Source organism: Larimichthys crocea, chromosome III (genome assembly GCF_000972845.2).
Source record: "Larimichthys crocea isolate SSNF chromosome III, L_crocea_2.0, whole genome shotgun sequence".
Taxonomy (NCBI): Eukaryota; Metazoa; Chordata; class Actinopteri; family Sciaenidae; genus Larimichthys; species Larimichthys crocea.
In genome coordinates, this window is record NC_040013.1 from 5,056,001 (window position 1) to 5,082,909 (window position 26,909).

A 26,909-nucleotide genomic window follows, 5' to 3' on the forward strand; every position below is an offset into this window, starting at 1 on the left:
ACAGGGACAATATAACGCTAATGATTTGTTATTGTACCTCTGAAATAATCCATGTAGCGAGGACATCATCCTCTTCTTCACATTTGTCCGGGTAATTACCAAACACAAAAGAAAACAAGGTTAAATTGAAGATTTAATCACATCACAGACACCACATTTACTTCTATCTCCAGATACTCTCTGTGTCCAGACTGGCATGCTAAGTGAACATGTATACTTCAGTTTGTTTTCAGCTTTCAGTGGATGTAACATTTCTTGGTCGGTCTGTCATTGTCCGTCTCCTTAGTAATACATTCTTCGAGGTGAAGTCCATCTCCAACCAGGTCTGGAAGTTCCAGCGTTACCAGCTTATTATGACCTTCCACGAGCGCCCGGTCCTTCCTCCACCCCTCATCATCTTCAGTCACATAACTATGGTCCTCAAGCATCTGTGCTGTCGTTGGCGCAAGCATGACGACGACGAGAGGGACTATGGACTGAGTGAGTGATAGATAAACATGAGGACGGACACAATATTTTCATAGTTGTAATAGATTCACATCCCTGTTAAGTGCTATTTGCAGTATATATGTACATATAAATATTGGATTTGGACTAAATATGACACTGTAGCGTTATCACTTCCCTTAAACTCTTTCTTTCGTAGAACTTTTCATCACTGAAGACGAGCTGAAGAAGGTCCATGACTTCGAGGAGCAGTGTATAGAGGAGTACTTCAGAGAGAAAGATGACCGATTCCACTCGTCCAACGATGAGAGGATCAGAGTCACTTCTGAAAGGTGAGACAAGAGCTACACAGAAAATGTCCGTGCATTCAACTCGGAGCTTTCAGCCTGTTGAAGACAGACTGGTAAAGATAGACCAGGTAGATAGAGGAGGTGACGGAGCAGAGACGTGGGCTGTAGTGCACATTTCAAACAGAATTTGTATCCTTTCTCTAATGTGGTGCATGAAGAGTACTTTGTGTCTATATTTGCAGTACATTTCTAAATGTATTTTTTTGTGAATTAAAGTTTGCTTTGTTTGTTTGTTGGTGATGTGGTGCTCTGTCTCTTTTTTCCTCCAACATTTTAACCAGCTGTTCCCCCCCCTTTGCAATGCTCGTCTTAATGTCTTAATCTTAATGTCTTTCCATTCTCCTCTTCTGTTCTCCATCAGGGTGGAGAATATGGCAATGCGTCTGGAGGAAGTCAATGAAAGGGAACACTTCATGAAGGCCTCACTGCAGACTGTTGACATCCGTCTGGCCCAAATGGAGGAGCTGATTGGACGAATAGCCGTGGCACTGGAGCGTGTGACAGGTGTTGAGCGAGGGGAGGTGAACAAAGTGCGTTCCCGGACGTCATCTGACTGCACAGACTCAGCTTACATCCTCCGCCAGGGTGAGTGCCCAGAGGCGGCGTACATCCTCCGTCAAAGCAGCTTTAACAGCACAGAAGGGAATGCCTACCGCCTGCAGGAGGCACTGGAAGGAGCAGCGGAGGGCTCCATGTCCCCTCCTTCCCCCACCAGCATGGCTACACGGACAAGAAGCCACTCATTTTATGTCGGAGGCGGTCGTGGTGGTGGTGGTGAACGTGCAGGTGGGGCTGAACGAGCTGAGAGCTTCTTCAAAGAACGCTCGCTCAGTCTCCACCGAGCCAACAGCTCACAATCAGTGTCCTCAGGTGCTGCCCCCAAGGAGTCTAAGCCCCTCCCCCTGGCGACGCTGTCGGTCTGCCAGCAGCACCGTCCATCGTCATGCATTGATATCTATGTGTCTACATCTGAGGAGGTGGGGCCTGCGGAGGTCTTTCTGGATCCTCTCCGTGTGGCCCCACAGCTCCAGAGAGACTCCTCGCTGCAGTCAGATACCATGGAGACGGTGCTGCCGGGAGGCCGGGACTTCAGCAGCGTCGCCACTAGCGGTATGGGCGACAGGCACTCGGAGGGCGGTGCAGGCAGCAGTGGAACAGCTGGAGCCATGTTTGATGACAGTGCAGCTGCTGATTTGTCATTGTGCTCAGCCCATCTCTTACCAGACGCCACTTTACCTCCTTGGGACATGGATCCATCCCCACCTCCCTCAGCAGGGCTGCTCGAGCGCTCGAAGAGCAGCCGCTACCTCTCTACAGCAGGCACAGCGTTCCTGGATGAACCCCCTTTGGTCAAGTCCCACAGCCTCATGTTCACACCAAGAGGCTGCTATAGTGGCCTGGGGGCAGGGGTCCAGGTAAAAGCTGCAGAGTACACCAGCATCACTGACTGCATCGATACACGCTGCGTTTCAGCTCCATACACTCCTGCAGAACGCTCAAACTCCCCCGGAGGATCCACCTCCTTCCCCTTTGATAAGCCGTCAGAGATTGGTTCTTCTCACCCAGAGAGAGAGGCCGAGCTTAGTCACACAGAGTCTGATCCAGAGGATCTCGAGGACCTGATTCCGGCCCCTGATACCCCTCGTCTAGGGGGCCTTAGTGGGCCCAGTGGGGCCCCTCTCTGCTCCCCCTTCTCCAGGCTGGAGCGAGCAAACAGCTGCTCCTCAGATGACTCCCATCCTTCCCTCACACTGGCCCCTCCGCACCGGAAGAGCCTGTCGGTGAGTGAGAGGATGGAGAGGGGACCGGGTCTGGGGGCAGACAGGGGGCCTGCGCCAGGGGGCAGGGGTCTGGCAGGAACCAGAAACCCCTTCCTCAGGAGCAAGTCTGGAGCACGGCCTGACACAGCCAAGACTGACAGCCTCTCCATGAGGAAGCTGGCCACTCCGTCAGCTTTCCGCAGCTTTGATAGACAAAACTACACGTGACAAGAACAGTGGTCAGCACACTCACACACTGACAGGACCAGGGTGGAAAAATGAAAAGGGCCAAAGTAAAAGCAGGGTGAAGTTGCCCATAGATACTGATCTGGACCAGATCTACAGTTTTTTCACTTATGTTTTAGGGTAGAAAGGTGATTTATTCATAGTCAGTGCTGGGGGGCAACTTTACCCTGGATCAGGAGTCAGGAAGAGGAGGATGGGAGATGCAGGGGTCCTACTGTACACCAGTCAAAAACAAAGAGCTATGAATCTAGAGTAGTTTTTACCTCCTCTTGTAGCTACGTAACTCTCAATGGGGTGTTATGGCAATGGAAGGTGTATTTGTACTCTGTCTTCCACCCACCACCTTTACGTCGAGTAGACATCTGTCACTGTGTTACATCACATATCAGTCACGTTAGTCAGAGGAAGTATACTGTTAACTCTTAGCTGCATTATATGGTAGGAAGTTTCAAGTCTGTGAGACAAAGAGAGCGGAGAAAGGAAAAAAAAAAAAAACGGCCACCTCATTTTGTCTTCAAGTCATTACCGTCTCAAAACTTTCATTTTAAATACATTTTTCTCTCTTCATATAATCCTAACTCCACTCTGTAAGACCCCAGCACTAAAAAACAGGAAGAAACAAACGTTTCTGTCTGTTTCATAAAGGAATTATTGTGTCTGAAACCATCAGGAACTATTTTTCCTCTTGGTTGCGATGGAAATGATTGCAGTGACATGGCAACAACTTACCTCTGGATACACATTTCAAATAATTAATATTTATCTTTCAAAAGAATATCAAATGTAATTGTCTTTTCATTTTTTTTAGAATAATTTCTTTACAACATTGTTTTTTATTTCTTTTAGTAAATCAGCTAGAAAACAGTGAAAGCAGTGTTTGAACACACTCCAGTCAAAAAGGTAATTTCTCTGTCACGTGTCTCCAGTCATGGAGAGAAAGAAACATGACAAGAGCACAGAGTCCAGGCATGAATCTGGTCCAGGAAAAGAAAAGAAAGGAGTTTAATTAAGTGCATGTTGACACTGACATGCATATTTACATGTCTGCACACACACACTGTCAGTGAAATCTCACATCATACAAGAAAACAAACTAGTTTCAGACCTGATCCCTGAGAGCTTTAACAAGTGCAATTGCAAAAACACGGGGACAAGAGGGCGCTATGAGCCTACTACACAAGCAATGCTTGCAGAGACGTAAATCTTCTTTGCCTGCGCCTGACACCAAAAATCCTTACACTCAATGAATCGTCACTCTCTTGCCACCCGGCCCTCCTCTTTCAGGTTTTTGGCAGCGGCATTATGTCGCAATGGTTTTGCATCCACCTACACCTAATAGATCCGTCCTTCATCTGTTCCATAACTGTCATTCATTTGCTTTACTCCTTTATTTATTTATTTCTTTTATTGCATTCAAAGCCAGCCTCTGCAAAAGGAGACAGCAATTGCCCGATGACTGAACCCACTATAAGTCATATACAGGTCAAGAAGAGTTCCTAAAGAAAGAGCTATGAATTTATTTTTTAAAAAGCTTGAAATAAGCTGTCAAGTATATGCATTTTAGCTGAGGTGAAAGAAAAGATGTGCATTTTAAAGTGAGGAGAAAACATGGAGCTATTATTATTATTATTAAAAGATGAAAGCCAGATCAGTGTTTTAAATTTTTTTATTCTAATGGGAAAAGTCTGGGTGGAGAAAGATGCCCTTCTCTGATAGCTTTGTAAAAATAAGATAAAGAAATTAATAGAAATTCTTACTGATTTTTTTATGTTCGTTTTATATTTCCTCACTATTACAAATCAGTTTAATCATGTTGCATTTATTTGGAGACTGATTCTATTTATTGACATTTTCTTTCTGGCTCATTATTGATAATTACAGTAAATGCCTGTTTGAATTCCGAAATCAATATTTATATCTTCTCAGTGATATTTTTGTCGAATTTTAAGTATTTTCTAATTAAGCTTTTAAATTTAATAAAAGATGACCATCGACATGCACTAAATGCTGATGTATTATATTATATAATATATATATATATATATATATATATAATAGACCTGTCTGATATACTGTACATTTCAATCATATTTAAAGTATTTAAAGTAGTTTTTATTGTATGTTTTATCAAGACGCTTCTGAGAATTTTCTAATGTAAAGTTGACATGGCAATACACAATTGCCAGTATACCAAACTTAGGGTGCCTTTTGGGCATGGATGTAGTATGTGGGGACTGAAGTGATTCAGAAATCTGTGAAATTTCTCATGTTTTTGTTTTTTACCTAATCATAGAGCCCAAATATCTGTGATTATTTTTAACATGTGGCTTTTGCATACAATCATAGACCTTTGTTGTTCTCTTAAAACACATCTGATGTACCGGGCAGGGGGGGGGGGTGCTGTTCAAAATAGACTGTATCATTGCTTGTATGGACATTTATTTGAATCCAAAAAAAGATCATTGTGAATAATCGTTTCATAGCTGAAGATACAAATCTATTTGCACATGAAACTGAGACATACAGGTGAGGATATAACATCACCATAGGGTTGTAGTAATCCTTGACTTGTCTCTGTGTCACAACCTAAACTGTTCATATATCTATGAACCCTTACCCAAAACCCTGAACCTTAAAAGGGGTACTCCAGTGATTTAGTAATGCAACTCCACAAAGTCAGGAGAGTTTTTAGAGACAGACGTTGAGATATCCTGACTTTTAGTCCCTGGTATGGGTCAAGCTTCAGTAACACCAGATCCTACTGTTCCCACAGTGCAACCCTCTCTGACTGTTAAATGCTCTCATCTTGCCCCCAGATAATAACACAGGTTGCTTGTGAAATATTTGAAGGCTGACGCCTCACTGAACAAGACTTTTCTCAAACTTAGAGCTCCCGACAGAGCTACAAAAAACATTATACGACTGTGTTCATAGGCTGAATTCTACTCTAAGTGACCAGTAAACACATTTATTTGTAAAATCTTAACCCAGCAATTACAACACTAACATAAATACATTGTGGACACATGCTCAGTATGAATCATGTAGGTTGGACAGATCGGGGAGTAACACACTTAAATGCCTATAAGATGTCAAATGGGATGTTGTAGCCTGTCGATACATACAAAGGATCATATTTGCAAATTCCTCAACAAATATGTTGACTCCGGTATGTTTTAGAGAGGAAAGGTTGACCCCAAGTCAATGCTCAGGGACAGCGTTACCCCAGCGATGCAAGGTACAAAGTATATCATGGCGGAAAGAAAGGGAAAATAGAAGAAAGATTTGAATTTGTCTTCAGCAGAAGGCTTCCAGTATGATCACTGTGCTTTACGATTCTAATCCAGAGTCTTCGGGGATCGTAGTGAAATCTATATATTTTGTGCTTTATGTCTTTAGAAATGGCAATAGAATGAATGAATGTCTTCATACCTGATCAACTGACATTGTTCACCCACAGGAGTTGAATTTCTTAACAGTTGCTGAACCAAACCAAACTTTGCCAAAGTAAATGGAAACGACATGAGCTGTGCTCTACCGACCTGTTGTCTACACAGCTGTGGCAGACAAGCAAAGGTCGTACAGCTCAGCTCAGGTTTGCAAGTATAAAAACAGATGACAGTGTCGGACCGAAAGTTTAGACCCTCCTCAATCAAAATGTTTTCATTTCTTTAATCCTTACAGTAAGGAACGTTGGAGATAGCATACATGTCTATGGCACTTGGTTGGTTTTGTGACGTTGACATGGCTCTTGTGGAAGGTATTGACAGGAGGTGTGTGTATGTGTGTGTACATTAACTGTGTGTGGACCCAGACATGACACCAATAACAGGGAGGCATGGCAACACATTACAACCCAACAGAATTTCAGTGTACAGTATTTTTTAAATATTTTCCTATACTGTATCTTACAGTTTTGTGGAGTCATGAACATATGGTAATAATCAACTGATCTGCTTCCCTCCTCCGACGACCTATGACTCGTAAGATAAAGAGAGTTTCACGCACATGTTTTTTCTGCAATAATTGCTGATGTTGTGCTTCTACAACTGAAAGGGACTTAACCCCCCTCACTGGTCACACTTTATTTAATGTCCTTCAAATGCATGCAGTTCTTCCACTCAGAGTGTACAGAGGCGACCTGTAAAAGACGACTGAGAGAACGATAGAGAGCGATTATAATATGAAATCAAAGTAGTGAGTATTTGGATGCAAATACAAATCTGTATTCTTCAATGTGAATAGGATCATGTCTGGCATGCATTGTTAAATAAAAAAAAAATTAAATAGATTGGTACTCCATGTCTCGCCTGTTTTTACTTCACCGGGATCTTTAGCCTTCGAGGACTGATGTTATCATGTGTAAAGTTTTGGCAGGCTGTGATAAAAACACAAGCAGGGAGGTGTTTCTCAGACACACAAGCTATGAGAAAAGATTTATAGTGAGCTTATAGCCTATTGGACTAAAACATCAGGAACATCTGCATTTCTTTGACCCCCTTTATGTGAGCTACAAACCTGGGCAGAGAGCTGTTAACCTCATAAAACATCAAGAGTACATGGTGTATAAACCATCATGTAATGAGGCACATCACTTTAAGTTGTTCTGCAGTTGAGGCAGGACAACAGGCTTCCCCGGCCTCCCCCGGCCTCCCCCTGGCTGCTGGTGATATAAGCGGGACAGGTGCTGCTGGGTGGACTGTCATTTTTAAAACTGCCATATGGTGCAAACGCAGCCGTGAATTGGTCCCCCAAGACTCTTTAAAACTCTTTATGTGATGTGTGAACACTTTTTCAGGACAACTGCCATGTTTTATACTACTTCCTCTGGAAATCATCCTTTATACTTCTTCATGGTATAGTTCTGGTCCGTGGCTCGGCCTGGCTGTGTGGTTTTCAATGTGTGTGTGTGTGCGAAACAAACACCTGCGCGTCAGTTTGTGCAGAAACTGAAAATCACCACTTCTGCATTTATGTATGTGTTGCTTTGCAAAGACTTCAGCCCAATAACATCAACACCTGTGCCTGTGCAACCTGTATTATAATACAACTAGTGCAACAGCTTCATATTTCCATGTTTTACTGAACTGTATTGTCCTGAATTCAATCAGTGGTGAAAGAAGTCCTCAACTTCCTAACTTTAAGTTAACAAATCCTTAAAGCAACGTTTGTATTTTTGTGATTTAGTGACCCCAGTTTCAAAGTGCAATATCATTTCCGCAAATATGGACATTTTTATGTTTATTTGTTATGATTACATTACTTATGATCAATAACTAGTCCCAGAATGACAGGCCAACATCAAGCAAGTGCAACACAAGACACAGCAGCCAGCTAATATCATTTACTAGTCCAACAGCAAGAGGCCCAGCTCGGCCTCTGTCTTTCAGACCTTTATTTCACAAAGCTCTTGCCACTAACTAAAAGTCTTCGGTCTTCTTCACCTCCATCATTATGTCCATAGAGGCTGCTAAGCCCAGTTACATTGCCCCGGTTGCCCAGCTCCGGTTTTGGCATGACATTGGCTCTGCTCCCCATCAGTATCCGCCTGCGCCGAGGGCCTGAAAACCTCCTCTTCCAAGTGGACCGAAACTCTGAGCTCACAGTCCAGGCAGGACGGCTAACAAACTGAGCTAACAGCAACTAGTTTACTTCACTGTCCGTCAGAAAACTCAGACACAGAGTTGAGTTGGAGCAGCCAGAAGACATCAGAGGGAAAACCAGGAGATTCTTCCCTCTTCTTTCTCCATAAATGAATCTGACCCAGTTTCACAGAGTTGGTGGTGTGTGACTTGGAGCCATAAAGCATTACATACTTCTCTCAGGTGATCGTACCTGGAGCACACATTTACAGAAGAACCTGATTTCAAGTCAGTGTAGCATCAAAATGTTGTGTTATTTCATGGCCAATAAAAGTTATATAATGTTGCTTTAAAGTAAAAGAAGTAGCAAGCTATAAAAACTCAAGTCAAGCTCTCTCTGAGTATTATTCTAGACATTTGAATGTTGGAGCTGATTTAAACTATCCGGCTTGTTTCATTTACAAACCCTGCATCACATTACATGAGTGTGTGTCTGTAAAGTCACCAGTAACCACAGAGGTGTCACATAAATGAGCGGGTCAACAGTGGTGCGTCAGCTCGTACTGCGCACGTGGAAGGGAACATTCTGTACCGAGTTCCGCACGTGCCCCCGCCTTCCCGTTATTACAGCACACGCGCACGGGGCCCTCGCACTCTTTTAAAACAACTTCATCTTTGACACAATCGCCATATCGTGTCAACACAACAACATGACCCAGATGCGCCGTGCACTCTTGAACTTTTGTGAGCAGAGGAGCGGGGGAGCAGCAGCAGCAGCCGCAGAAGCGCCTCCTCTTCTGGGGAAATGTTTACTGCTCTGCAGAAAGGAGGAGCCGGGGGCCGGCTGCAGGCTGAACGGTTTTTTTAACCTGTTTTTTTTTTTTCCTGGAAAGATTGGGGGTTCTGCCACCAAAAAAGTGGAGGTGGAGTTTCAGTCTGGAAGAAAAGGGGGCCACAAGTTCCTGCATCTGCGTCTTTTGTGCGCAAATAGAAACTTTGTGTGTTACTCCCCTTGCAACCGTCTTTGTTTCTTTTTCATATCGCGTGAGCAGCGCACTCTGTAAATGAAGTAACTGTGAGTCACTGCGTGGTAAACAGGATTTAGTCTCAAGTTGAAGAGGGTTGTTTTGTTTGGGAGAGGCGCGTCACTCTTTCTCATCCTGCCTGTTGTGGAACGTTGCTTATCTTTCCACAGTGTAAAGTCTTATCCAACACTATCCAAGTATCATAACCACATCAACATGCATGATAAAGCATTTCTGAAAGGCTTCACTTCTGGAGAGGAAAACACCTCTGTGTGCCCAAATCAAAAACAGACCCTGGAAGGGAAGAGCCTGTATCCAAGAAAAAAAAAAAAAGTGTTGACACAGTTCTTGTCTGGATACAGCATTGCTCAACCTCAGCACCCTCAAAGCCGAACAGGATTTTCTAGGAACTCAACCCATGAATGAACCTCCCACTCCACTGGAAGCACTTTTTTTTTTTTTAGCAGAGAGTCTTGTTGCACTCACTGACTTCATAGTCTCACTTGCAAAGTGTGTGTGTGTATATATATATATGTGTGTGTGTGGCCTCTTAAATGTGCATGTATTGTCACACACAGGCCCCCTTAACACTTTTGATAATGTAGGCTATTAAAACACACGCAGCTACATCATATGAGTTGATCTACACTTTCTATTTATATGGACTGATTTCCCATATAAGGCTGAAAGTTATTACGAGCACACATTTGCTTCTTGTAACCGTATTATAGGTGTGGTTATAGCTTCACTGCAACATGCTGTCTGCTATAAAGTAAGTTTTTTACTGATGCAGACAGAGACAGGATATGGCCATCATACTATTAGCTGACCCTGACACCAGACTCCACTATGAAACCTCGAGAGAGAGAGACAGAGTACAGAAGTCCATCCACACACAGAAGAAAAGCTGCAGCCTTGCCTTAAATGAGTGGGAATACTGGCACGGCAGGATTAAGAACACACATTTTGTTGATCATTAAATCCATAAATAAGCATGAGTCACTGCAGAACTCCTCATACCTGTCCACCCTTCTGCTCCACTTAAACTATATAAGTCAGATTAATGAAGATATTCTGGCACACGCACTGAAAATCAAGACAAAAGCTACATCCTACAAAATGAACCCTGTAAACACTTTACCTTAGTACTCGTTTTGCACATCTGTACACTGTTGTTATAGGCTGAATGATACTTCTGTCTGTTCATTGTGTTTTTGCCCTTTTTATTTTATTCTACTTCTGTAGTGTATATAACACTTTCCGCTGCTGTAACAAGTGAATTTCCCCGTTGTGGGATAAATAAAGTATAACCTAATCTAATCTTTTCAGTCATAAAGACATTATGGAGAGCCATAACAACTCTTTATAATTACAATCTACTGTAAAAAGTAGCCAAACTGCCAGTAAATGTGATACATGTCATTATAATTGTATTCCAGTCATGCTTATAATGCTTTATGGCTTGTCATCAAACATCATAATGCATTACTGAGACGTCAGCAGGTGTCTACATTATGAAAGTGTGACTGTATACTCCATAAAAACTACTTAACGGTGTCTTTACTATAGGGGGGTTGAAGGAAGGGATTCATTAGGTTACCAGTTGGTACAAGGTGATACAGTAACATAATGTCACCTCATGCACCCTGTCAAGTGTGGCTTTGAGGACTGCGCTAATTTAGGATCAGATCATGCTTGTGAAACTGGGACACAAAGTGAGACCTGTCCAGACCTCAGCTCAAGCACTGTGTGACACAGTAGCTGGGTTCATTTGCATCAAACACACACACACACACACACATCTCAGAATGTGTGCCAGCTCTGGTTTGGATGTCACTTACATCTGCTAATATGTTTGAGTGCATTTACTCCCCTCATACAGCTGCTGCTTTAAGTAGCACGCATGTGCTGGTGTGAATAGCAGCTGCATTATGGTGTGGCTCTGTCCTGGACGTGAACTGCTCGCACGGTTTGACCTTCACTGATTGATAGCAGCAGAGCAAATAGTGTAGCAGCTGTAGGCGGGACATCCAGCAAGCACAGGCGACCAGTGAACCGAGAAACCACCCAATCATACAAAGTAATTAACACATCTGATGATGTGATGCGCCACATCTTATTTCTCGTCATGGAAAAAGATAAACTGGGGCAACTGGTTTCACTGGTGGCTGCATGTTCTGCTCTTTGGCTCTGTTGTATGTTTTTGTCTTTGTTTTTCAACTCGCACACAATGAATGTCCAAGCTGTGCAGGTCAGCTGATCTCGCCCACATTGAAAGCAAAAATAAATGCAAATCTGTTCATTCATCTCGCAGCAGACTGCTTTACAAATATGACCTTTAAACATGGACTTTAAAAAAAAAACATATAATACTGTAAACAGGCTTCCGCAGTCAGCAGGTTTATCCAGCGTGAGGCAACAGTGTGGGCCTGGGGGCGTGACATGTGTACCCCTGTTGTGATGTCGCAGTCCAGAGCCTCTTCACAGCCTGTCGGAAATATGAGTTGTGATTGGTAGAAACAAGTCCAAATGCACCTCGTGGTGGGGGTTTCGACCAGTCAAGAAATATACTGCATGCTTTAAGCTGCTATGACAAAATGTGCGCAGTAACCATAGAAAATGAATGAATGTATATGGTTGTTTTGGTCTATTTCTCCCCTTTGCATTGTCAAATCAATAAACATTTCACAAGATACATGTTTGTAATTGGTAACTTCAAATTATGAAAGGTCGAGTCGACAAACTAAATGTAGATAAAACACAGAAGTGAAATGTGTGATTTGTTTTCAACACACAAACTAACATTAATTTCAGACAATGGTGATACAACTACTACTAATAATATATATTTGACTGATATTGCATAGTTTCTTTTTCTTTCATCTTTAAAGGTCCAGTCTGTAGGATAAAGTGAAGTGAATAGCACCCTGCCTCCAAAGCGCCTGTGTCAGTTCTGGCTTACTGTAGAAACACGGCGGACTCCATAGATAGACCAAATGGCAACCTCTGTGGCTGTGAGGTGAAGCCAATGTGGCAACAAGAAAAATGCAGTTCCTCAAACGTCCACTTGAGGCTGGCTCCACAAGTCCCCATGTTAAAATGTCCAATCTCACAGCAGAAATAAACATGTTTACAGCCTGGTACAGAAAACAGTTTTGGTCTCTATAGCTAATTTCCCCGTTCATGACAACTGTTCTGAGAATTTAATTTATATACAACTCACCTGTTCAAATTATATTAAGGTTTAAAATTGTACATAATTTGATTGACATTATAGGAGGTATGTTTGAGCACCTGTAGGCATCATTTCAACCCATCTGAGCTCCACCCATTTTTAGATTAAACACTGACTTTTCAGAAACCTGTGGGTCACATCACGGATAATGAGTCCACGTTAGGCTGATAGGCTGGATGTGTTGTTTTTGTGCAATGTGTGTATGTGCTATGCGTTTTTTCTATCTATCTATCTATCTATCTATCTATCTATCTATCTATCTATCTATCTATCTATCTATCATGTTTTATACAGTCTATGAGGTGGACTCTGTAGATATAAAAGGCTCATAACGAGAACAAGTGATTACACAAGAAAAACAGATAGATAGATAGATAGATAGATAGATAGATAGATAGATAGATAGATAGATAGATACTTACTTCATTGATCCCCAAAGGGAAATTCTTTTGTTGCAGCAGCATGTTATGCACTGGACCTTAAACTCAAGTACTTAGTCATTTCAGCTGGATTTAGGACAGCAGTGTCCATGTTCCCCAGTTACACAGAGTACCTAAAGGTAGCATCAGTTCAGTCCTACCCTCTGTTCCCCATCGCCTGCCTGTGATTGGTCCGGTGTCCCATCACTTGTTTCTGTGAATAGGCAATTCCAAAAAACCGAGTCGTGTTCCCGTCCAGCCAATCACAGCCCGTGTTTCTTATGACACCGTGGGATTCCGCGAAATTGTTTCTTGGAGTTGAGAGATGTGCTGCTCTCGGTAAAATAGGACAAGTTGACGCATGTGTGGGAGCGCACGGAAAAGAAAGGCGGAATAAACGCAGACACAATAGCTCCGGCGGGTTGTGTTTTTTATTGACCCGGCAGTGAGAAGAAGAAGAAAAAGAAGAAGAAACTGAATCTTGCGGGAGAAGGAGAGAGAGGAAAAGCCGGGAACGACTCAAAGGGCGAGATTTCCTGTGGGGGTGCTTATCCACCCTGCAACCTCAACAAGAAAAGCGCAGCCCTTTGCGGAATAGTCACATTGAAGACGACACGTGTGGATGGTTAACCACATGTTCCCTGCGCTCTGAGCACTTTATTGTGTCGGATTGCCCGTGAACAAACAGACACGATCCACGCACAACAGTTTGATTCCCGCATCCGGATCTCGCCGTAGTGATGTCGGAGGTGGATGTCTCCGCAGACCGTGTCCCCAGCCGACCACCGGGTCGGACAGAGGACATATTGAAAGAAAACCAGGAGAACAGGACTTTGCTGATGGTGGCAATGATTTTATTGGACTTGAACAAATGCAGCCCGAACGCGATCAGCGCCGGGGGCGGCAGATGTCTCGAAGCCGGCGCGCAGGAGAAGGTGGAGCGGGGGAGTTGCCGGTTGAACGCCGGGGACAGCCGGGGCTCGGTGGCACCCAAACAGTCCCGGAACAAGAGGGCGGCGGCGGCGGCGGCTGCTGCTGCTGAGAGGCAGGAGTCTCCCGAGAAGAGACACTGCTGTCCTTTCACGGGCTGTGGGAAGATGTACGGCAAGTCGTCCCACCTTAAAGCCCACCTAAGGGTCCACACCGGTAAGTAGAGGCAATGAACCCGGCGTGCGTCATCATTTTTTTTTTTATATATCAGACGTCACTGTAAAACTCTATGGGCTATTTCCAGGACGGGAAATATGAGTGACAGGAAGAGGAAATAAAAAGACTTAAAGATTTGATATTTAATGTTTGGCCTACAGCCCATGGGGGTAAGCGAGAGACCACATGTCCCTGCAAATGAACAACAGATTATAAGAAAAGGTGGTCCTGTGAATTTGGACCCTGCTGGGGGTGTGACTGACCGGCCCATAGCGGGCCAGAGGAGGAGGAGGAGGTGGTGGAGGAGGAGGAGGTGGTGGTGGTGGTGGTGTGTGAGATAATTTTAATGCGCTGTTGACACGCACCCACCGGGAACACCGCGTGCCGCCACCCATATTCGTGATGCATGATGGGTCGCTCAGGTGTGAGAAGTCATAAGATGTTTACCAAATAACATCATGATGGATGGATGGACGGATGGCTGCTGGTTATTATTTTACATTTTGCGTTTTAATAAGAGCGTCAGTATAATAATAAAAAAGCCGACATCTTGTTTTGTGGCTCCACATGCAGGTCACTGCGACACTGTTGTCCCCACATGTTCTTGTCCGGAGGTAACCCTCTTCCCTGCACCACTGTTTCCTCATACGTCATCCTCCGACCACTCCCCTCACGTCGGGTTGTAAACAAGGGCAGACACGTGGTTCAGTGGAGCACGTGGAGGAGGGAGGAGGAGGAGGAGGAGGAGGAGGAGGGGGGGAGTCAGTTCTTTTCTTACTCTTTTTTTTTCATCGTCCAAGGAGCTCTTTATTATGACTCACCGTTTCCAGATCAATATGTTCTGTTGTTGTCACTAGAACAGGATGTTGTTACAGACAAAACTCCACTTGTCACAGACTTAAAAACAATCTGTCTGTGTGCTTTGGACTCTCCCCTCCTCCTCCTCCAATAACTGGATTTGTGCCAGCCCTCCTTCATTTTGATGGTTTGAAATAAAAAAATGTGAATTAGGATCAGTGTAGTTGAGTTGGTGTGCACGAATAAAGGTAAATTATTGTGTTATATTCGGGGACCAAGGCTTTTTAACGGCTCAAAAAACAGACCTAATCAACTTATAGATAGATAGATAGATAGATAGATAGATAGATAGATATACTTTATTTATCCCAAGCTGGGAAATTACAGTGCAGCATTACACACAGTGACGATAGACAACATAAGAATAAAAATATAAAGAACAAACTATACATAATAAAATATCAAAATAGCAAAAGTAAATAAAATATATTGTACAAAAGTATATAAAGCAAATTGGCAGTGTTGATTTGGTGCAAAGTAAGAAAGGAGAAATGTGCAGTGACTGACATAATAAACAACTTCTCTTAGGGGTCTCAGGGAGCCCAACAACTTAGATTTAATAGATTTTCATTTGTCCTATAGCTGTGATTGATGTTGACAGTAACTTTTACACTATCACTATCACTCCCAAACCCCAAATACATCCATATAGTTTGTTCATATGAAGTCTAACAGGGACAGGCACCTTTCTGGGGTCTGAACTGACCCCAAACTTTAATAAAATCACTATTATTTAGCAAATAAAAGGAATATATTTGTTCATATACACAACACCATAGCATATTAATCATGGAATTTTTCTTTATCTGGTAAACTAACAATGCTTTATGGCCTTTTTTTTGTATTTTGTCATCAGTTGTTGCAAAGACAGGGGTTACTGTTTCAAACTTTTCTACATATTGGGTTTTAATATTTAAGATTTATATAAAGGAAACTAATTATTGATTTTGAAATGATTATTTCAGGCACAAAGTCTCCCCAAAAATTAGGAAGAACAGTCCGTATCAACAGAACAGTCAAAGGAAAGTCCTGAAAAGAACAGTATGTGTTCAATATGTGTGTGTGTGTGTCCTCAGGTGAGCGCCCCTTCGAGTGTACCTGGCCAGACTGTGGCAAGAAGTTCTCCCGGTCAGACGAGCTGACACGTCACTACCGCACACACACGGGCGAGAAGCGCTTCAACTGTCCCATGTGTGACAAGTGCTTCATGAGGAGCGACCACCTGACTAAACATGCCCGGCGACACGCAGGCTTCCATCCCAGCATGCTGCAGGGCTCGAGCGGAGCCAAGAGACGTCGCTACTCCGTGTCCGTGTCCTCCTCTGACTCTGGAGACCAAAGCCCCGCTGGGGTGTGAGACACACCCACATACTGTACATATATATATACACACATACAGGTACATGCAGTAGACACAGAGGCATACACAAACGTAGACACACCTGCATGTGTGGTGTGTACTTTCACACAAATCCCGTCAAGCGAAGTCAGACAACTCAACCAGCCAGACCACTATTTAAAAAGTTTTTCTACGCATGTAACATTGTGCAACAGCAAACAGAAAGAGAAACCTGACTGTAATCAAAGTCGAGCTTCCCCCCTCTTTGTTCCCTGACGTGATATTTATTAAGGGTTATTCAGGGTCCGCTTCTAGTTGCTTTGCCATTTCTAATGATGTGAATGTGTTGTGTGAGGGTTTTTGTTTTGCCTGAAACGATCTGTTAAGAGGCGTTCATGTACATATCTAGTTACACACTACATATGTCCACTTTGCATCACACCTTTCACTTGCAGGTGAAGACGAGAACGAGGAAACAAAACCATGACGGAGATATTCCACGTCGGTTACGAAGTTTAGGGACTTTCGTAAAATGTTATTGTTGCACACATTCACTCATACTTGTACCTCCAGTTCAGGATGAAGCAAATGTGCAGTATTATATCGTGTAAATAGATTAAACAGACTACTTTTCAGATGGATGATATACTCAGTATACTGTAGTTAAGTGTTATTAGAGAGTAATAAGACAAAGTTATAATGCAGAGAATTATAGAGCTTTGATATTTAATTTCATACATTTGGCTATGGGCTTAGCAAATCAGGTATACTGTGAGCTTGTAGGTTTAGGCAGCGAGTTTCCTGCGTCGAAACATAAATGTTGTCACTTCACGATAAACTCTTGCAAATAATTGCACCAAAATACCTTTACAGTACTTTCATAATACTTAAGCAAACCTCACGGGACAATAAACTTTCAACATTCTGTGTTTGAGGCTTGAATAGGGCAGGAAAATCTCACAGGGTAAAGCCTTTTAAAAAGGTAAAGTTGGAGACTTTACTTTTTCACTTTTTCACTCGGTGTTACGACACATAATGGTTCACACGTGTTAACTGTAAACTAGGAGGTTTGTGCCTTTTTTCAAGGGTTTTGTAGCAGAGAGGAATTTCTACATTTTCAGTCTTTTGGAAATACTACCTACGAACATCGTCAGATTCTTTATGTTGATATTCAATGATGAATATCGACGACTGTCTCTTATGCCAACAGTGCCAGTAGCTGTACATTGAAACTTTAACTTTTGTTTACTCTGTATTTGGACTGCATTTTTATCAGGGAATAATGTGACGCATGCATCAGTACTACTCCCCCTGGTGGTGATGTGGAAGCACAACATTTCTCACAAAGGAAAGTCAGTTTTTTATTTTCCATCCAGCACGCCATAGATTAGTTTTTTTGTTTTTTTTAAATCTATAAGTTACATCATGTAGCATGTTTGTATGTATTTGTTTGGTACAATGTGTGTGTGTTTTTTTTTTTTTAATTGTCTGGTAATCTTTTATAGTATTATTAATGGGATTATAGGTCTTATTCGTCCACTACAGGAGCCAGAAACATTGTTGATGTCATTAGTTTTCTTTTTATACTTGCAACATGATGCATTAAAACGTCCAGATAGAGCGTAAAGTTAGGTGTAGTTAGCCTAGTAGGACACAAACGACAAACATTTGTAAAAAAGTGAAACGCTGTTTTTCTTTTCTGGCATTAAAACAACTGTGATTAGATGTTGGTGCCTTTCAGGTTAATGCCCTTACTTCTGATGCTACTGTACTGTAATCAGGGACTGTCAATGCAGACCCCAAGTTATCGCAATATACATAGCTGTGTAATAATTACTGCTCAAAAGTTTTAACATTAAAATTATTTTTCTTTCTAAATATTTGCTCTTTTTTTTCTCTCCTCCTCACATCACAAAATCACACATCGCGTGACAACAAACGCACAAAGATACAGCAGGGAGTGCTCCATTAGCTTTGTGTTTATTTATTGTTTTCATACACCGCACATAACAATAACATTGTTAAATACTGTAATGGAAGTGTTTACAATACAAGAAAATCAATTATAAAAGAAAAACCAAAGAAAAACAAGTATCACCCGTGTCTAATGTAAAAAAAAAAAAAAAAAAGAACTTCATAGACTGCCAGTGTTCAAATAAGCTAAATTATCAAGATGGCAATAAATACACACGTTGTTTTAAATTTCTCTGTACTTAAGGCATACTCTAATTGCAAATAATCAACTGATTTAAGGGAGGGAAAGAGTCATAAATGAAGGATATTAGTGCTCCAAGTCAATGGCCCTTGATGTTAATGTTGCAATTACAAAAAAAGAAATTCCAACCATTAGTCATAGAAACAAACGATCATCTCACTTTTAGTGTTGGCACTGTATGTCTGTATGTATGCATGCATATGCATATGTGTGTGAAAGATGAGAAAATCTTTCTGGTGCGTGTGTGTGTGTGAAGCTGTGTGTGATCAGTAGCGTGAAAACAGAAATGGGAATGAAGAAGGTTCTCTGACGCTGAGAAAAGATACATATACGGGCGGTTGCACAGCAGTGTGTGCTGATAAATCGATCTAAAGCGCCCCTAACCGTCCCTTTGGCCTTGATAATATGTGAATCATGTGAGCATCATGTGTTTAGAGGGTAAACGATATGTAATCTTCCCTTTTGACACAGTTCATTTCAGATAAGACACTGTCACCGCTATGCAGGAAAGAGTGTACACACAGACATGGGCCTGAAATATGAAAATAAAAATAAAAAACAATGTGCAAATTCAAAAACAACACAAGTCAAGCTAGTGCCACGACAGCAGCATGTGATTGCACAATGGGTTTAAAAATCAAATGTGCAACAAGCTACTTACTTATTCAGTCCAGTGTTCTTCATGCAGTTTGTTCCTCCTCATACATCCCTCCCTTATGTGTGGTGTGAATGAGTGCGACGACCTGACCTGTGCTACATAACAACCCTGTACAGTACAATGAATACAGTACCAGATATCCTCTATGTTTAAGGTACCGAGACCGCAGTTCACTCTTCATACAGATCCCTTTAAGTTTTTAAAAAAAGTAAGTATTTAAATAAAAACAACAAAAAAAGAAAATTAAAAAAACTAGAAAAAACGCAACCCAGAATTCAGGTAAGCAGAACAGTTGAGTCAGCAGATATGATCATGGTTCTTATCCTTTAGGGAAATGGAAATCACTTTACAGCATCAATTGGCCTTTAGTTTTCTGTCTACTAATATCAGTGTGTTATGTTACATCATGTCCGCCAGGAGAAGGGCTCTCGAACACAAGTGGACGTCCTACCATAGGAGGAAACCGGCACTTTATCTCATATTTTAAATACATATTGAATATCTTCATATGTGTTCCCTCTCCTAGACTTTAAACCAAACTTCCTATATGTTAATTTGATTATTTCTCATTGTCATTATCATCATAGCACTTAACTGTCATTACAATACTCTACCAATGCTTCACTGTCGCCGCTCTGGCAGCGAAGTAACTCACAGCAGATGAGAAGATTGGGGAGGAGGGTTATATTGTGAGAAAAAGGGGAAGAGGGCAGAAGGTCGGAGGGGCAGGGTTACTGTATTTGACAGGTGGTGGAGGAGGTTGCCTGGCAGCACATGCAGGTAGGGTTGACTGATTTGGGCGGGATCAGATCAAGGTCCTCGTCATCCGGGATCTCGTCTAGGCGGTAACCATCTTTCAGTAGCTGGATGTTCAGATCCTGATTGATTTGCTGTAGAAGGGAGGATAGACAGAGGAGATTGATGGGTTGGAACCAACACCCGGACTGATCTACAGAGAATTAACTACCTGTTAAACAACATCCCACAAGCATCGATTTTGAACTGAAGTAGGTCTTAACCTGAACCTGACAGGTCCAGACATTTTGTTACGGCTCTGTTCAGGTTCAGATTAGTTTATTTTAAAATGTAAATGTTCCCTGTGCTGATCGACTGCTTCCATGTCTGTCATACATTACAAGTAAATACACAAAGGAAAGTGCGAAAGAGTGTATCATGTAATCATGGATGAGATGTAGCAAACATAATCTGTTGGGTTGAATCAAGTCTGGTTCCAATTTTAAGACCAAACTCTTGTAATTTGTTCCTGTTACAACAAAAACACTTTTTCATTTTCAGAGAGCCACCTATGCTCCACGTCTTTGCCTACTGCCAAGATGACAACAGCCAGAGCCACTAGGCTTCACGGCAGCTTTTCAGAAACCTATGGATCACCTCAGTTTTACACAGTCTGTCTATAAGAAGCTACAGCCAGTGGCAATTTGCTGTTTTACGTGGGTATCCATGCCAACAAACACATCTTTCCACTGACTTAATCTGATTTAGACAATCAGACTTAGACATTTTTTTTGAGCCTCAGTGACTCAGACTGGGTAAAATTTACAGTGGTAACCATGGCAAACTGAGTTAAGGCTCTTTCACAGATGGCTGTAAGGATCATCACTTGGAGCTTTGTCATGAACATGATGACTATTGTCTCGGTGTGATTTGTTTTTGCCTTTGTTTGTATGTAAAATAGAAGTGATGTCTTCATACACTATTTATGCATCAAAGGGGGCATGATAGGCTCATTTCCAGCTCCATGGTTTTATTCTGGGACTGCAGTAGAGAAGCTTTGCATGATTCACAGTTCAAACAATTCCATATTTATCTTTTACTGACCTTTTATGCAGCTTCTCAGTTCATCCTCTGTCTAAAACAAGCTGTTTTGGCTTCCCTTTAAAGGCCCAGTGTTGTAGGATTTGGTGGCATCTGGCAGCGTAGTCGCTGATTGCAATTCCCTCACCTCACCCCAATAATGTGGCCCCAAAAACACTGAAAAAGGGCCCTGGAAAGCCCTATCTGGAGCCAGTGTTTGGTTTGTCTATTCTAGCCTACTGTAGAAACATGGCAGTTCAAAAATAGATGCATATAAAACTCAAATACTGCCATATTTTGTAAATAGAGTCCCCTAAATCTGACGTACTAACAAGTAAAACTATAGTTAGCAACAAGCTAAAACTATAATCAGCAACAAGTAAAGCGATCTCATCTCTCCACCAGGTGATGTTATTTCACTCAGAGCTGAGTCTGAGCAGCTGGAGGACATCTGAGGTAAAACAGTGATATATTGGCTTCTTGACATTTAACGATTGCGCAGCGTTTCCTCGACATTTTTCTGCCTTGTATCTCTCTAGCTCAGCGACAGAATGACTGCCTGGTGTTGTGTTGTTTATTACGTTAAAACAACACCAGCAATAAAAGGTTGGACGGTGGTGGCTGACGGCAGCATGGAATCTTGTACAGTTTCTGAATCCAGGCTGAGAATTTTATCTGTGATACTTTCACAGCATTTATATAGAACCTACACTGCTTTATGATTTTAAAAAAATCTCACTTCTACAATATGGGACCTTTAAATTGTCTGTCTACTGCAGATACTCTTCTGTACTGCATAAAAACACATTTGCCTACTTTGTTAAGCTCCAGGACGATCCTGCTGTTGCCACGTTGCATTACTTGCTCACAACTTGCTCTTATTAGCCAGTACTAAGGAAGAGAAGCCACAGGCTCAACTAGGTTTACTGTTTTAACATTCCTCTGGGGAATAAATATGGTAATATAATTTGCATTTGTATCAGCAGCAGACACTGAAAACAGGATTTTAAAGAGCAGACACCCATACAGTACACATTTGTGTGCAGGTGCGTCTGAAATGTAATCATGTACTCGTAGCGAGCGCACACGCCGAGAGAATTAACATGAATGAGCAGGATGGATATAAATGGGTTTGCTTCAAGCCTGGCTTATAAAAGACTTGACTTCTTGGCTTCTTGACAATCATGGAAAATGGAGGAAAAGAAGGCGAGGGGAGCGAGTGAATGAGCTGAGGAGGCAGATGCTTTCTCTGTCACATATCTCACCTCAGCAGAGGAGTATCCCGACGATGAGTATCTAGACATGTCGAAATCATCATCACTGAAACAAAGAAAAGCACAAGTTAGCTCATTATTTGGGTATTTATGGTGGTTTAAGTGGCAAGAAGTGTATGCATGTGTGTGTTTGTGTTCACCTGTCTGTGTCTAGGGCCACCAAGGGCTTCTCATCTGGGCTCTGGTCTAAAGAGGAATAGCCTTTATTGGGCACTACCAACCTGTGAGGAGAGAGAGAGAGAGAGAGATAGGAGGAAAGGAATGAGCATTAAAAAAAAAAGGGTGTAACAGAATATGACAGGAAGAGGTGGATGAGGGAAAATAGATTCACAAACAGGAAGAGGTGAGTAAGAACGAGACTGGCAGAGATGCTGAGAGGAAAGGAAGGCGGGCCTGGAGGCAGCATCACGAGCTGAACTACAGTAACAACAGAGGCACGAAAGAGGTCCAATTTCTAACTCAGACATCTTACAAACACTAAATCAATACAGCCGTTCTCTTGCCAGCTCCACTGACAGACAGAGATAATGACATGGGAATAAAATCCATTTTGTCAAGCCCTTGAAAACATGCTGAAATTCAAAATAGACTTGATTTTAAGCCGTATGGTTTTGTTTTTTGCTTTTGTGTGCTGTTCTTCGAGCTACATTAAATCAAGCACAAAGTCAGACAACTTCTTTTTTTACCTTTTCTTTAAGCAAATTAGCCTGTATGAGATCTACTGTCGTTAGTAAATCAAACCAGTGCAATATTAGACCAGAATATGAAATACATTTTTATTTATGTAATCTATCAGAAAGACCCCAGCAGCTTCCTACCGTGTTCTGGCCATGACGTTGTTCTTCTTGGGCTGCTGATTGACTGGACTTCCTACAGTGTTGCTGTTCTTCAGTGAGCCCTTCCTAGCCAGCTCTCTCTGTTTCTCTGCACAAGAAGCACACACACACACACACACACACTAGATTAGTTATTAATGTCACACAGACTGCACAAAAAAAGGTTGAATTAACGTCAGTGTCATCTACTTGTAAGACTGATTGTAATTCGAGGGATGTAAAGCATGGCATTGCTGTCAACTTTCTGTTGCGTATCATTTTGCCACAATGGATTGAAACAATACAGCAAACTCTGTTGAAGCAGATTTGACGAGGGGAAATTAGCATGTGTGACGAGCGATCAGCCAAGGGAATTCTGCTTGAAGTCAATTTTCACTTTGAGGAGCCTGTGACATGTTTTTTGTTCTGACTCTGGGCGGCTACAGCACTGTACACGGTGTAACACCAGGGCGGATCAGTTTCTGTTCACTGGAGGGATTCTCTTCAGCGGTCAGCTGACCAGGAAGAGATGATCACTGCTGCTCACACTGAGAAGAGGAGGGGGGTTGTTTAATTTATGTAATACAATACAAAATCCTCCAGTAAAAGCATGAGACTATATATATATATTTAGAAACAACAGCCTCATGTGACATCGTGTGACACTTCCATCATCACCGATCAGATGACAAATGACTAAATTAATGCTGTTAGTCTAGTCTGAGCCAATGATGAACTAAAATATAATACATTAGTGACACTAGAAAATGTCGAATCTGTGCTGTGCTACCAGTTAATGGCATCACATTTTTAATGCAGAAAAGAGTTTTTTAAAAGGCCATCAAATGTAGATTAGAGCCTCTTTCCATCTCAAGGTCACAAAGGCAAAGACTAGTTTAACAAGCATGCATAATTAAAGGAACTCTCTGAGAATGGATTGTATAGAGAGGGACGTTTATGACAGTGTTTACTTGTCATAAAAAAACACTCTGATGAGATTAAATGGAATAATAAAAAGTACAGCTGTGGCTATTGTGGTCTAACTTTGACCATGCATGATGGATGTAGAGTGAAATCTGCTGACGTTGTACTACACATGTGAATACAATCCTTTTTCATGCGTTTCTGTGGCTGTATAGTTTACTCATTTTGAATAATGTTGGTTCTTAAATGATTTGACTAAGAAAATATTACAGTAGGAGTAAAAAAAAAACAAAAAAATAACAAAATAAAGACGCGCTGCTCGACAGTGGACTCTGTCCACGGTGCTGAAATGAGCCTTAAAGGACTGTGACGTTTCATAAACACGCGAATTCCCAAACATAAAACAGGCCAGAGCGGTTATTATCTTTTGCCAGGGTGTATCCATATACCAAACAATTATTAGTCCATTAATTGATTAGTTTATTAAAAAGTAATAAGACAACATCTTTGATCATCAATTCATTGTTTAAGTTATTTTTCAAGCAAGCTTTGCTGCTTCCAACTTATAAAAAATGAAGATTTATTGCCATTTTCTGTTGAATACGGGGGTAATTAAAAAAACTTTCTACAAGGACACGTCTTCAGAGAAAAAAAGCAATTTTAAACCATCACCTTGGTAACACTTTACTCTGGGAACTAGCGATTAGCATTTTGTGACATATTATAGACTAAATGATTAGTGGATTAATCCCAAAATAACTAACACAATCAGTGATGATGATATTAATCTGTACTTGCGGCACTACGGTACTTTTTACTCATAGTTTAGCAGCATGACGAGGATGATTAAACCACAACACATGACCGTGTTCTCGGTTTTCCCTGAAAATTGATCGTCACTGTTCAAATGCCATCACCCCAGGTAATAAAACACTCAGCTACACAGTCTGTATACGGATTCCTCCAGTGTCTCCATCTTGCCTTAAAATGATGCCACATCTGCACACAACAGCTGGTTACTCTGTACAAGACTTTACATCGACAGATCATCAGGTATGCTGATTCCCACGGGCAGACACTTGGCCTACAAACACTGCAGCTCTTTACTCACCTATTTTCATCTGCAAGGGTGAGGGCTTGTAGTTGATAGTGACAGGTTCTCCCTCTCTGGTGTCGGAGTCCGCCTCTGAGGCCGTGGACGAGGCTGGGTCCTGGAGACAAACAGAGAAAGACGGCATGTACAGAAAGATGAGCAGAAACGTACATTACAGTGGCATCCATGAATAATTAATGTCTTTTTCGTAATGCACAACAGACCCTACAATGCCCAGACAATGTGAATAAAACAGTTCATAAATAGATAAAACGTGAGTCCCTCTCTATTTAGTGAGTCAGTGTATGAAGCATTATGCGGACAGCTAAAAATATTTAGACCTACATACACATAGTTCTGGAGAACTGGATAACATCAACCTTTAGAGGAAATCTAGGATTTCATCAGAAAAATCAAAATAATTTGAACACATTTTAAATTAATGCAAAATATTGAACTCAAAATGATCCTTGAGTGTTTCTTCAGGTTGCTCTTGGACCCTTTGGAGGACTCATGGTATGTTTGTTTATTCCTAAGGATTCACATTTGTCTAGACAGGACAAAGGTAAGGAGGAAAACAGACTTTATCAATCAGTGGTCACATGAGTGAGGGGGTGGTGAATGACTGTCTGAGGGACGAGTGGAGACAGCAGGTCAGACTGCTTTGGTAGTCTGGCTCTCTAGCGGCCCCGACCGTGGGCAACAGAGGCCGCCCTGCAGGCTGCAGTAACCCAGGGCCCCGCTACAGGCCACGGAGCGCACCACCAAATCATCTACACTGATTGTTTCTATTTTTTTAATCAAATTATATTAATACACGGGTACATATAGAGAAATATTTGCCATTAAAGACCGCTTTCTGATCACGTCAAGGCGACACAAGTGGCGTCGAAGCCGCAGCAACTTGCTGCATGGATGCTGAGGATGTAGCAGCAGTGTTGGGATGGGATGCTTGTTTTTCGCCAGACATGACGGATGCTGCTCACTACGCAGCAGACCGGACGCCGCTTGCATTACACAACTAATAAAAAAAATTTAAAAAACAACTGTGAGCGAATCAATGATGCTCTGACACGTTACTCAGTCATTTTAATATTTTGCTGGAGTCAAAAAAACTTGCTGAAAATGCTGTATTGGTCCCACATCAGCCAATATTACGCATGGCAGGTGATGGATTTGTCGGGATCCCAGAGCACAACATTATGAATGACAGGCCTCGTACTCTAAGCATCCTGAAATAATAATTAAGACATCATAAATTAAAAAAAACAAACACTGATTGATTATTTTAATTATGACTTACCAGCGGCTGCATCTCCGCCTGCATCTCCGCCTCCTGCACGGCGCTCGGCACCTGAAATCTATCTATTTCTTCCATCATTTTGGCAACGCGCCTCTGTCCTCCCTTCTCCCACAAGCTGACTGTTGGGCAGCGGGTCGTTTCGACGAGTTATCGCCGAGATTGCGGGTGATCTCAGATCCGTAACACTCTCTGTAGTTCTCCGGTGGCGAGCTTCATCCCAGCAGGCAGTATGTCGACGGTGGTGTGACCAGTTGGGTGACGGTGACTCCACCACCCACTTCCGGGTAGGGTATCCCAAGCTAGGGTCCGGGGACCCATATGAGGCCTTTAAAAGGATGCCAAAGTGGTCACCAGACAGTATTTATGATATTAATCATTTGTGTGAGGTCATTTGAAGAGTTACAG

General features: G+C 42.1%; 3 protein-coding genes across 9 annotated transcripts in view; 2 read left to right on the forward strand and 1 right to left on the reverse strand.

Moving 5' to 3' along the window:
* trpm3 (transient receptor potential cation channel, subfamily M, member 3) overlaps positions 1-3,466 on the forward strand; it is a 125,301-nt gene extending 121,835 nt beyond the window's left edge. For all 7 annotated transcript variants that reach the window (XM_019275975.2, XM_019275976.2, XM_019275978.2 and 4 more), the window contains 3 exons: positions 287-480; positions 647-779; positions 1,159-3,466. In XM_019275975.2, the coding sequence (XP_019131520.1) occupies positions 287-480; positions 647-779; positions 1,159-2,785 (1,954 nt within the window). In that variant the 3' untranslated portion in view covers positions 2,786-3,466. The remainder of the gene's footprint in view (positions 1-286; positions 481-646; positions 780-1,158) is intronic.
* Positions 3,467-13,325: 9,859 nt separating this feature from the next.
* Positions 13,326-18,085, forward strand: klf9 (Kruppel like factor 9). Its single transcript, XM_010735733.3, has 2 exons — positions 13,326-14,210; positions 16,145-18,085. Exons 1-2 carry the CDS (start codon positions 13,805-13,807, stop codon positions 16,423-16,425), a joined length of 687 nt encoding a protein of 228 aa, XP_010734035.2. The 5' UTR covers positions 13,326-13,804; the 3' UTR covers positions 16,426-18,085.
* On the reverse strand, positions 17,877-26,758 carry fam219ab (family with sequence similarity 219 member Ab). The gene is made up of 6 exons (XM_019275985.2): positions 26,505-26,758; positions 25,220-25,319; positions 23,188-23,293; positions 22,510-22,590; positions 22,361-22,415; positions 17,877-20,170 (listed from the first exon to the last, which is right to left on the reverse strand). The coding sequence occupies exons 1-6, from the start codon at positions 26,580-26,582 to the stop codon at positions 20,012-20,014; spliced, it is 579 nt and encodes a 192-aa protein (XP_019131530.1). The 5' UTR covers positions 26,583-26,758; the 3' UTR covers positions 17,877-20,011.
* Between the last annotated feature and the right edge of the window lie 151 nt (positions 26,759-26,909).

What these genes read in the sequence shown, in the direction of transcription:
- klf9 (XM_010735733.3), top strand. Translation starts at nt 13,805, where the DNA reads ATGTCGGAGGTGGATGTCTCCGCAGACCGTGTCCCCAGCCGACCACCG. An exon ending in CCACCTAAGGGTCCACACCG is followed by an intron (nt 14,211 to 16,144) that starts GTAAGTAGAGGC and finishes GTGTGTCCTCAG; the next exon opens with GTGAGCGCCCCTTCGAGTGT.
- fam219ab (XM_019275985.2), bottom strand. Translation starts at nt 26,582, where the DNA reads ATGATGGAAGAAATAGATAGATTTCAGGTGCCGAGCGCCGTGCAGGAG. An exon ending in AGGCGGAGATGCAGCCGCTG is followed by an intron (nt 25,320 to 26,504) that starts GTAAGTCATAAT and finishes GTTTGTCTCCAG; the next exon opens with GACCCAGCCTCGTCCACGGC. An exon ending in CGGGATACTCCTCTGCTGAG is followed by an intron (nt 20,171 to 22,360) that starts GTGAGATATGTG and finishes TCCCTTCTACAG; the next exon opens with CAAATCAATCAGGATCTGAA.